Genomic DNA, 12,751 nt, shown 5'->3' on the forward strand with positions numbered 1-12,751 from the left:
AGGGATGAAAATTGCAAACTATTATTATATTTCTGAAAATGTTTAATGCAAAAGACAATTAACCAGTAATGACATAGAAATTAAATATATTCCCATTGATTTTTGAACCATACATTATTGGCATAGATAATCAGACTTGGCTTATTGGACGATGCGTATGATGAATTCATTGAATAATTTTATTAGCTTTTGTGGGAAGTCGGCTTATTGATGAGCGCTTACTCTGGCAAAATGCTTTTGTTGAGAGTAGATAATTATGTGAGAGGTAGAGAAACATCATCTGGATTCAAGAAAGCTGTGCAAATTGTTCAGTAGATGGCACTCTTAGCTCTGAATCTTAGCAGAATTAATAACATTTTATTTCTTGAAATAGTTATTGAACCTGAGTGGGCTTGGAAAAGCAAGAAAAACCATTTGAATTTGGTTGTAGATGTTCATGTATACTTTATATCAGAGAGACTTGTAGTTGATTTTATATATATATATATACATATATATACGTATATAGATATACGTATATGTATAATATGAGTACTATAGTTTTATCAGTTTAATAGGAACTATAAGAAACATTTCCCAGTATAACATCTCTGAAGTTGGTATGTGTGTTAAATTGGACATCTTACAACTTTAGCAGCATTTTCTTTTTTAATGGCACATAAAATGTCTTAAAATTGATGGCCTTTTGGAGTTGATAAAACGTGATTATTTTTAGCTATTAAGCTTAGCACAGCCAACCATTGAAAATGATATAAACCATCTTCATAAGGTGATTTTAGAAGTTTGAGGGGAAAATATGATTTTAAAATTGGTTAAAAACATGTCGTCATTATGTTTTGTTACTTTTTTTTTTTTGAGACGGAGTTTCGCTCTTGTTGCCCAGGCTGGAGTGCAGTGGCACGATCTCGGCTCACCACACCCTCTCCCTCCTGAGTTCAAGTGATTCTCCTGCGTCAGCCTCCTGAGTAGCTGGGATTACAGGCATGCACCACCATGCCCGGCTAATTTTGTATTTTTAGTAGAGACAGGGTTTCTCCATGTTGGTCAGGCTGGTCTCAAACTCCGGACCTCAGGTGATCCGTCCACCTCGCCTCCCAAAGTGCTGGGATTACAGGCGTGAGCCACCAAGCCTGGCCTAGTGTCATTACTTTTAAAGCTTGTTTAAAAAGACTTTGAATCAGCAACCTGTATTTTACAAAATTGAGGGTTTGGAATAAATGGTTTCCCTGATTTCATAAGAGTATTTGCTTTCTGTTGCAGTAATAAATTATCACAAACTTAGAGGCTTGACCCACAGAAATTTATTATTTTATAGTTCTGTTGGTCAGAAGGCTGACATGGGTCTCACTGGGCTAAAATCTTGTCAGCTGGGCTACGTTTCTTTCTGGAAGGTCTAGCGGGGATTCCCCTTTCAGTAGTTCAGAAAGTTTCTCTACTTTTAAAGACCCAGTGAGATTAGTTTGGACCCACCTGGATAATCCAGGATAATCTATCTCAAAGTCCTTAACCTTAGTCACATTTGCAGAGTCCTTTTTGCTATCACAGAAACATTTAATATGCGTTATTAACAGTTATTTAATATGAGTAATGTTGAGCACTAGCCAATACATTAAAATTTTGGGGAGTATGGCCTCAATATCTGTTTTACCTGCTGAAATCTATGATTTAGACATTCCCTCTAAGTATCTTGAATACTATATGTAGGACTTTACTTGCTGTGACATGGGGTTAGTAAATACTACACTGGATTTCTAAGGATACTTCAATAGGAACTTTTGAGAGAGTCTTCAAAATGAAGTATTCTTTATTTGCCCTGAATTTTGGTAATGTTTTCAGGTAGGGTATAGGTTTGTAAATAAATTCAGAAGTTCTTAAACATTCTGAAAGGTTTTTTTTTCACTATTTAAGAAAGGATAAATTGCCTTCATTACAACTTTTATGACATCCTGTTAATAAAGTGCTTTTTGTCATTTGGTGAAATAAATGTTAGGGGAAATTAATTCCCTTCCCGGAGATTCTAATCCCAACAAAGAATTGAAAGTAATAGAAATTTGATGTATTCTTTGAAAAATACACATCCAACTAATTACCTAATTGTTTTTATAATTGACTAGTTACATCTATTAACAGCATGTGGAGAAAAGGTAGGCATCCTAGAGTTATCTTTAAAGGAGAAAGGAAGTGAGTAGGCACCTTCATGTATAAAACTTTACATTTTATTCCCTGCACCTCAATACTTAAAGCTTTTTATGTCTGAAGAGCTCTTGTTGGCATTTTTCCTCAAATGATTGCAGAGTTTAAATATAGGGGACTTCAAGGTATTTCATGAAATCACTCTTATCTGAGGGTTTAGCAAATGAACTTCAAAATAATGCAGCAAATTAATTGGTTGAGAAAATTGTTATACACTCTGCCAGACATTTGAGGACATATAAGATGGAGTTCCACCCTTTATCATAGACCAATTTTGAAGTAATTCCAAAGGGGGAAAAATAACAACACGGCATAGTCTATGATAGATATGGGGCAATTTTAGGATAACAAAAAATGGGGAGAGATCTGTCTTAGTTGCAGTGGTCTGAAGTTAGAAATTGAACTAGGCTCTGAAGGAGATATATTTGGTCATATAAGAGGGAAAGAAGAAGTGGCATCCCAGAACTAACAAGTGGAAATGAATATGATAGTGATTGAGTCATATGTATCTGACAGTTTAGTTACAGTAATTATTAAGTAATGATACTGTAGGCTTCTGATTATATCTTTGTAGTGTTTAAATAAATTTTTGAAAGGTCACCGATAGTTGCAGTGTTAGAAATGGTCTGTAAACTTCAAAAGGCAATGCTGAATATTTGTCTCACTGGTCATGGCGTCAGTTCTGTTGTCAGGTGAGAGACCTTCTGTTTCAGAGGAACCTTAAATTCTGTTTAGTAATTGCAAATAATTAGGTTGGTGCAAAAGTAATTGCAGTTTTTGCCATTAAAAGTAAAAAAAGCAAAAAGTAAAAGTAATTACTTTTAATGGCAAACGCCGCAATTTAAGATGCTAGTAAAACATGCTATCATTTTATATACAACTACTGGAAAAATTACTTCTAGCTTATTATTCTAGCTTATAATAAAGATGCCATCAATTATAAGAAATATCTTGATTTCAGAGATGTTTACATGTGAAAAGTATACCCTAGAATCAATGAAATGATGGTGAAACACACTATATAGTTAAACTATTCAATTTTCTAAATATGATTAATTTATTCAAATTTAGGATAGAAGTTATTTTTATTGTACTAATAATTTAGGTTACTAAAACCCAAATGAGCAGAAACATTTGACTATCCATACTAAGAACATTTTAATATTGATAAATGATGTTCTGTATGTTTTGTTTTTTTTTTTTTTTGATGCCAAAACCTAGGAATTAATCTTCTGTATATTTTCTGTAATTTTTCTGTTGACTGCATTTCTGCACATCAGTTTTTTTTTAACTTCCATGACTTTGTATTTCCTGGATATTATCCCCTTTTGCTGATGGGATGGTCACACCTTTGACTATATTACATGACATAGCCCATCTTAGCAGACTGCAGTGAGGCATTCTTCTGCTGGTTTTGAAGAAGTGAGCGGCCTTCTGCACATCAGTTTATTTTTTAATCTGTATTAACTAATAGATACTATACTAGTATATTAATAGTATAATAATATTTGATTATTCTTTAGTACATTTCAGATTGATTTTAACTTTCATGGATCTTTCTTTGAAGCAGCCAAACAGTATTGCTTATTTAAACAATGATTTGTAGGAAATAATTTTGAACATTTTAAAAGCCTCTTTTTATAGAAATCTAAGTGGTTTATGTTCTTATCTTTTCCAAGGTACAAATTCTGAGCTGTCTAACCCCTCTGAAACGGAATCTGAGCGTAAAGATGAGCTGAGTGATTGGTCACTGGCAGGAGAAGATGATCGAGACAGCCGACATCAGCGTGACAGCAGGAGACGCCCAGGAGGAAGAGGCAGAAGTGTTTCAGGGGGTCGAGGTCGTGGTGGACCACGTGGTGGCAAATCCTCCATCAGTTCTGGTAGTCTTTTCTATACTCTGTCAGCATCTATTCTTTGTAAACAGTATAATTTTACAAAAGTTAATTCATCTCCCAGGGCCACCCGTTTTTGGAAGTTTCTCTTGCTACTCATTGTCTTAGAGAAAGTAGTGGACCGTATAGCACTATCAGGAAAGGCCCTTGTAGAGTGTTTCTCAGTGAAGGTTTACTTAGAATATACTGGTCAGAACTTTAGTTTGCAGCTTTTCTTTATATTATGAGGGTCAGATGTTTCTTCAGGTTTTGGAGGCTTATTTAATTAGAAATTTTTTGTTTTCCCTAGAATTTTGGGGTTATGTATTTTTGTTTGCCAGACAGACCCAGATATTTCTAATGCATGGAGAGATGTCAGTACTGTTCTATACTTAATATTGAAAATGAATTGAAGAGCATTCTTAGCTACACTATGTAGTACTTTGGGAACAGGGAAAAATTGTGGAATTAACTAACTTTTTTAATCGTTTGAGGACCTGTGCTGTAAAGAGGAGTGTTTGGATGACTAAAGATTTGAGGGTGTAGGAAACGTTTTACTTGATTACTTCTGTCTTCTAAAATTTTTTTATGCTTTACATTAAGTTGTAGGAGTTTCCAGAATATTCTTGGTTAGCATAACGTGCTAGGGGGTTAATTGCCAGGGATACATAGACTATATTAAGGATATAACTTTAACATATCATGATGGTATACCACTTTAAGAAACCCGCACCTCCCTTAATGTTATAACCATGAAAACTTATGTAGTATTTTAATATTATAGAAAGTGTGTGTAGATACATTAAATATAGATGCCAGCTGTGCTTACAAATTACAAAAACTGGAACAAATCAGGGCAAAAATTAGGAACTTGTTCATTGTTTGTTTAGATTTTCTCACTTTCCACAGTAATACTCTTTGAGCCTTAAGTTTAGTTTACAGGCTTTCAGGGAAATAGTTTTTATATTTTAGTACACTTTGTACAGTTACCAAGGTGTTTAAAATTACAGTATACTGAATTGCAAAATAAATGTACTTGACCTAGTGTTTAATGATTAATGGATACGCTTAGTGTCTTTTGCAAAGATGCTTAGCTTACTAGCTGTTACCAAAGGAATCTTAGGAAAAATCGGAATTAGGTGAATTTCTCCTATAAATTTGATTGTTGGAGGTAATAAATGCACATAGGTAAGATGGGTATTTTTCTTATGAATTATACCTTACAGTTTTTCCTTTTCTACCTTCACGTCACCTTCCATATTGTTTCTAAAGATGGAGTACTAGTCAGCATTCGTTTCAACATTTTCCTTTCATAACCAGTTAGAAGTTCAACCTCATTTAATTGGCTGCTTTGTTTCAACTTGTCTTGATTGCTTCAGTTCAGTTGCAGATTTCTGTTATGTCATGGAATGCAGGTATTGAGTATTATTTGGGAAATAGTCCATCAACATCAACACAACAAAGCTGCAGTCATTTTGAACTCAGTTAAGGGGATGAAAGCTCTTATAATTATTTCTTAACAGCTGAATATTTATTTCTTTTCACTTTTGTGAAAAGAAATCCTGCTCTGGGCAGGATTACCTTGAAATGTGAATGCCAGAATTAGCATTTAATACACTATTTTCTAATGTATATTTTAAAAAGAAGGCACAGGAAATGTTAGGAAGCCAAGATGTCTGCTTTCTGCTTTAATTTTTCATCACCACTTAAAGTTTTATCATATTTAATTGTCTTTATTATTTTCCAGGTAAATAATATTGAAAACATTTTATTTGAAGACAGTGCATTTTTATTGGGGGAGATTGAAGTTTATCATTAATTGATATAGTTCAATATAGATCAAACATTCATAATTGCAGTCCTCTTAAACGAATATTTCTTGCCTCTGACATGAATATAGTGCTCAAAGATCCAGACAGCAATCCATACAGCTTACTTGATAATACAGAATCAGATCAGACTGCAGACACTGATGCCAGCGAATCTCATCACAGTACTAACCGTCGTAGGCGGTCTCGTAGACGAAGGACTGATGAAGATGCTGTTCTGATGGATGGAATGACTGAATCTGATACAGCTTCAGTTAATGAAAATGGGCTAGGTATGTAAGCACTTAGGGAAAAGAAATATATATACATATATATATATAAAATTGTATACTATTGTTAGTATATGAAGCTTTTTTCAAAGAAAGTATGCAATTCACAAATTGACTTTTTCTTAGTGTTTACTTTGAACAAGGTAGATAGCTTTTTGTCTGTCTTAAATGTTTAGTTCTCAGATTTGTTATAGCCAAATTATTTGAAACTTGGAGGGTTAAAGTGCCCTTTGATACCATTAAATCAGTACAAATATTCAGCTGGCAAGGTACTTAGTGCTTTTATTGTCCCCAAGCTAAAATCAGGCTTTCATCTTGCCTCTTTTAAAATAATTATAAATGACACTGGTAAAGGTATATATATCAAGAGTAGGTATTAATTTTCAAGGGCTAAAATGTCATTAACTTCGGTATAAACCAAACTACTAGAGAGGAAAACTGTGTCCCTGAATGATGGCAGTTTAAGTCGGAGAGTTTTACTGTGAGTTAAAACCCTCTGAATTTCCAGATGATAATTCTATTTTTAATCCATTTGGAATGCTGAAAGCTACAAAAATGTATTTCCTGTCAGTAAACATTTGTTGTTTTATTTTTGTGTTTAATTAAAAATTTATTTTTCCCCTTTAAATCTTTGAAAGAAAGAAGGTTTTTTTGTTTTTTTGTTTGTTTTTGTCAGAATAGTTCATGGTAAACTTTGCAATTACAGATGATAGTGAAAAAAAACCCCAGCGACGCAATCGTAGCCGCAGGCGTCGCTTCAGGGGTCAGGCAGAAGATAGACAGCCAGGTAACTTGAGTGGACCTGTGGACAACATCAGGTCACAAGCATGAAAAAAATGTCATATGTCTGCTTTCTAAATATATTATACTTACATGTACACATGTGTGCATATACATTCAAAATTTGCATTGCATAAATTGTTTATTCAACTAATAAGACTACTACTATTAAGAAAATGCATTCTTCCTTCACAGTGTGTTAGTAACTTGTCTAATTGAACTAATGTTGTGTCCTAATTGTTTACATGGAAATACTGTTGAGAAGACCATTTTGTTCACTTGGCAGTTTCTTCACACTTGAGATGGGGCCTGCCATCCCAGGGACTGTGTTGTAGATTGTGATCAAGGTTGATTGGCAAAACTGGGCAGCATTTGCATGGTGCCTGCTTACTATATCTGAATTCAGCACCTCATTTTTGTGGGAGTTGTAATACCCACAATTAAAAAAAAAAAGTATAAAAGAGAAAAATATTTGAAGGTGTCTTTAACCTAATGTGAGGAATGCATGTTATGTTTTTGTTTGTTTATTGTAGTGTGATGCCTTTTCCCTTACACCTACTAACTATTCAAATTAATAGTACTTACTTAGTTTTAGAATGTTTATTTTATGTAGTCATTTTTTAGTAACTTCAAAGAAACTTGTTTGCTGTGTCTATTATTTTGAACATAATTCCATTTCCTGTGTACAGAGAATCACATGTACATTCACAATGAAGCAATTGTATGCACCAGAAATAAACCCCTTTCAAACTAATCAATTTTTGCATTCTTTCCAAAAGTAGTTCTTTCATGTGTTTTCCCCAAATAAAGAATGTAAATTCTGGCATCTTTACTATTTTAAATTTAGTGGTCGTAGAGACATTTGGGAAAACTGGTTAAGAGAATTAGTTCCCATCCCTAAAAGTTCATGTTTTGAAGATAGTTGGAAATTTTTAGAGCAATTAAATATTGTCAAAAAATAGAAAGTGTCCAGAAAATATTTGTTTTCCTTCCCCTTCTTTCCTCCCCTCCTTTAATGTGGGAAATATATTTTAGGGCTGGGCGCAGTGGCTCATACCTGTAATCCCAGCACTTTGGGAGGCCAGGTAGCAGGATTGCTTGAGCCCAGGAGTTTGAGACCAGCTTGGGCAGTGGGATCCTGTCTAGAGAAAATACAAAAATTAGCTGGGTGTGGTAGTGCGCACCTGTAGTCCCAGCTACTCTTGAGACTGAGGCAGGAGAATCACTTTAGCCTGGGAGGTCGAGGCTGCAGTGAAGGGTGATCGTGCCACTGCACTCTAGCCTGGGTGACAGAGTGAGACCCTGTCTCAAAAAAAAGTGTTTTAGATGAAGAGATTATTTCATTTTTTGAAGGTGGTACAGCATTTTCTGGCCCTATTGTAAACAAGAAAATTCAGGGTATCAGTATGAACTTAACAGACTATATTACAACATTTATTAACTAGATGTATGGTGGTTTATTACCAAGTCAACAGGTATAAAAGGAGTAACAGTGGGGTTTGTTGGAGAAGAGGCAAAAATTTCTCTATGGTATTAATTGCAACTTGAGTAGTGTGGAGGCTTCAACAGTTGGACAGTGATTTCTGTTCCATACTGCATCTATTCCTGTTTTATTTCTTTGGGATTACTACTTCCCTCTTTTAAAACTCCTTGCAAATTCCCTAGCTTGCCCCTTCTCCCAAAAGATAGGGTGGGTGAAACAAGCACAAAATTGTTACCCTTGATCCTGGTAGCAGTTCTAGGAGGCAGTCTCCCTCTAAAGTTAATATCAATATTCCCTTTAAAACACTCATTTAATTTGATCTCATCTGCTCAAAATTTCTTGTTGCTCTTAGTGTAAATTAAGCAGTGAATATTCTTTACCACACTTAGAATGTGACAATACACACTAATATCCAGTTGATTAACTTGGATCCCTTCGAGGAAATTCTAGAGTCCATGTCATTACACAAATTGCCTGTATTTTTTCTAGATGTTGTTAATTATTAATCTGTTTTGGACTTTTAAGGGTCTTGTATTATAAGGACTGGCTATAAACAGGTTTTTATTCAAATTAACAGGTTTCTTTTGGCTTCCTTTTATTTAGGTAGGGGATACCCCAGCTAAGTGCTTGTTAATTTAGTTGATAACTATATCAAAATATATTATTCTATCTCTGTACACAGTGGATGAAATGTTCTAGGAATTGTTTCAACAATGTGTTAGGTTGGTGCAGTTTTTGCACCCACCCCAAAATGGCAAAAACCACAATTACTTTTGCACCAACTTAATTTAGCAGCAGGGTTTCCAATTAGATGTTTTCCTAGGTGTTACTGAGGGCCGAACTTGGAAACAGTGCATTCACTATGCTGTTCCCCACACTGGCTAGAATTGTTCTTGTAATAGGTTTGCTACCATGTATGTAGACATAATAAAGTAGATTATGACAACAGCCCTTTTTCCAATATTGTAAACTCTTTTTAATGTAGTTATAAATATATTAGCAGTGAATTTAAATAATTTAAAAAGCTTCAAGATGAGTGTACTGAGTTTCTTACAGTTTGGAGGGAAGGAGGCAGTTTCAGATTTGAAACATCTTTAGTGGTTTTCTAGTAAATGATGTATGTAAGTTCTGAAATAGGTTGTTCCTTTGTGGTTTTAAAAGATTCACATAATAGTTCTAGAAAGTTCTTGGATCTTATGAAAGTGTTAGCATGTTAATTCATAATTAAGAAACATGAATTGTAAATACCATCCAGCTTTTTATTATACCAGAATGATTTAGTTGTTTTCATAGAATTTATACTTTATGGACCAATTCTCCCCATACCTAGTGACTTTAAATAAATAATTTAAAATTTACTGGAGTTTTCATTCTTTACATAATTAACTTGCTCCCATCATTTAAAATATATATCGTACTTTTACATATCAGGGATTTTCTAAAACAGTTTGTGATAGAAAATACTTGAAAGAAAAGAGGGTGGTTCTTTTGGTATTTCTTAAAATCAGTGAATTCTAAATTTCAATTCTTTTTTTTTTTGAAACAGAGTTTCACTGTTGTTGCCCAGGCTGGAGTGCAGTGGCACAATCTTGGCTCATTGCACCCTCCACCTCCCGGGTTCAAGCAATGCTTTTGCCTCAGCCTCCCAGGTAGCTGGAATTACAGGCTGTGTCACCACACCTGGCTAATTTTGACAGGGTTTCACCATGTTGGTCAGGCTGGTCTCGAACTCCTGACCTCAGGTGATCTGCGCACCTTGGCCTCCCAAAGTGCTGGGTTTACAGGTGTGAGCCACCATGCCCGGCCCTAAGTTTCAGTTCTTGAAGAGAGAGTGTTGATGTATAAAGTGAGTCAGTTCACATACTGTAGAACATAGGTCATTTGTTGAAGTTGGGTTGACATGACAGTAGGGTGTTAGGTTGGGTTTGGTCTTTTTCCTAATCCAATACTGCCACTTCTTTGCAAATACACATTTCAGATTGTCCCTACCAAGATTGGCAAAGGGGGTGTGGGAGGGGTGTCATTGAATACACTCTGGACCTTTTCCCACTCTGATCAATGTCCACATTTTTGGGGTGGTGGTCTGTCTTTAGTTTGCTTGTAGTTTCTTATGGTAATCACTCAGAATCGTTTCTAGTGTGAAACGTTAAAACAAAACCATAGAATAAATCACACTTGGATATCTTAATTGTGCTTTTTTTAAAAAAAAAACACATTTGAGTAAATATTTTTGTATCTGAAATTTTCAAATTTAAGTATATCATACTATGATTTGGACCAAATTTGCCCCATTCCCCCCCGCCCCCCGATAATTGCAAACACTGGGCTTAGAACACTGCGTTTGTATTTCCTTTTACTGGTTGTGGGTTTCTCTACCAACTTTGTTCCACAACCTTAGGGTCAACCAGAAGCAAATAGCTGGATCTTGGGAAAGAGGAATTTAATCTAGATTTCCTCATTCTCAAGCTTGAAATTTTCTTCAGCACCAAAAGCCCAGGCAGATTTTTAAAGCTTTGTTTTTGGTTGGAGGTGATACCCAGCTTAAGAAAATTTTGACACTGGGTGACTCACCACTAGTTTAATAGTGAAATTACCCTTTATCCATAAATAAACTTTAGAAATATTTTTTCAACACCTGTAATTTTTTTCTCATCTTTAACAGTCACAGTTGCAGATTATATTTCTAGAGCTGAGTCTCAGAGCAGACAAAGAAACCTCCCAAGGGAAACTTTGGCTAAAAACAAGAAAGAAATGGTAAGGAGAATTTAACCTGTAGGTTTTTGTTGTTTTAATTTTTGGTATGGTTTAGCTTTATTTTTTACTACTTTTACTGTGTGATCACTTGTTTCCACAAATAGACAATACTATTTTAGTTAAAGACTCTTGAATATGTTCTTGGCCCCAGGTAACTAAAGATATGCATGCTTGAGCCTGAAATACTTTTTAGTTAGAGCTTCAAATAGCATTTATAAAATTCAATCTGCCCAAAGATATTGGGCATAGAGACTGTTGCCTAATTCAGGAGCAATAGGCTATATACCTCTTCTCATTGATGGATATAGACCTTTTAAATTTTAGTTCTTTTAAATGCTTTACGGTATTTGATATGTAAATATGATTTCTCAAAAGAAGGTGAGTAAAGTAGGTGATTATTTGTTTAATATTAACTGTTTATGTCATTTTCATGGTGAGCTTTCCAGTGTTTTAAAATTAGGTACAGTTTTCATTAGTTTAGATGTTTTGTGTGGTTTGGGCACTGCTAGGTACTAGAGATACAAAGTTGAAAGACCCATAGAGTGGAATACTTTGGTATTTGTTTTGAATTTTAAAGATGTTTTAATACTTTGATCCATTGTGGCATATGAAACTGAAATTTTTAATTAGCTAATTAATGTTTATGTAGCTGTTTTCCTCCTCAGCTATAGATTTCATTTACAAAGAAGTTGAAAAAGTTGTCTCCCTTTGGCAGGCAAAAGATGTGATTGAAGAGCATGGTCCTTCAGAAAAGGCAATAAACGGCCCAACTAGTGCTTCTGGCGATGACATTTCTAAGCTACAGCGTACTCCAGGAGAAGAAAAGATTAATACCTTAAAAGAAGAAAACACTCAAGAAGCAGCAGTTCTGAATGGTGTTTCATAAACTGAAGAAGTTCCTAGTTTACAGTTCTTTTACATTACATTTACAATAGTGCTTGTACAAGCTTGCCAAAGATAGAATATGGATCGCCAGTCTTTACATCGCACTTTCAGTTCCTCCATTTGGAATTCAAAAAGGGGAGGGATCCTGAAGAAATCATATGTTAAACATACTTTGACACCTACTGTGTTATAAAATATATCATCAGATGTGCCTTGAGAATAGTATATGTAACATTAAAAAAAAGTTGCTGGCTATAGGAAATGTTATTTTGTTTTCAAAATATGGCAGAGATGGGGGGTGGTGGGTGGGGTGGGATCCCTAACGTAATATTCTTTATGAAAGCATTAGCTGCTTTTGTTACATTTTTAATATGCAACCACTTCTTCACCTGAGGAAAACTAGAATGAAATGCAGTCTAAAATATTTTGCACTGAATTGTAATTTCTTCATTAGTTTAGTCTGGAAACTGGTCTGTTTTAATGTGTTTTTTAAATGCTGTATGTAGAGGAAAATCTGCAGACCACTGGAATACATTTGTTAAACTCTCATCTGCAGGGACACTGGGCGATACTTGGCAGTGACTGTTCTACCTTGAGGCTTTGTTTGGTTTATTTATTAAAGTGTACAGTATTTAAAAATCAAACATAGCTTTAGTTAAAACACTAAGCTGAATTAGTCATGTC

The 12,751-nt window shown here is 34.7% G+C and overlaps 1 protein-coding gene across 6 annotated transcripts in view; it reads left to right on the forward strand.

Moving 5' to 3' along the window:
* Window positions 1-12,322, forward strand: part of FXR1 (FMR1 autosomal homolog 1) — a 64,556-nt gene extending 52,234 nt beyond the window's left edge. For 2 of the 6 annotated variants that reach the window (XM_063621762.1, XM_063621764.1), the window contains 4 exons: window positions 3,873-4,076; window positions 5,968-6,168; window positions 11,091-11,182; window positions 11,898-12,322. In XM_063621762.1, coding sequence (XP_063477832.1) covers window positions 3,873-4,076; window positions 5,968-6,168; window positions 11,091-11,182; window positions 11,898-12,068 — 668 coding nt within the window. In that variant the 3' untranslated portion in view covers window positions 12,069-12,322. Of the gene's footprint in view, window positions 1-3,872; window positions 4,077-5,967; window positions 6,169-6,871; window positions 6,953-11,090; window positions 11,183-11,897 lie in introns of all 6 variants that reach the window. The other 4 variants (XM_063621767.1, XM_063621766.1, XM_063621763.1 and 1 more) reach the window with 3 other exon arrangements.
* Window positions 12,323-12,751: the final 429 nt, after the last annotated feature.

The sequence above is a fragment of the Symphalangus syndactylus genome, chromosome 17, assembly GCF_028878055.3.
Source record: "Symphalangus syndactylus isolate Jambi chromosome 17, NHGRI_mSymSyn1-v2.1_pri, whole genome shotgun sequence".
Taxonomy (NCBI): Eukaryota; Metazoa; Chordata; class Mammalia; order Primates; family Hylobatidae; genus Symphalangus; species Symphalangus syndactylus.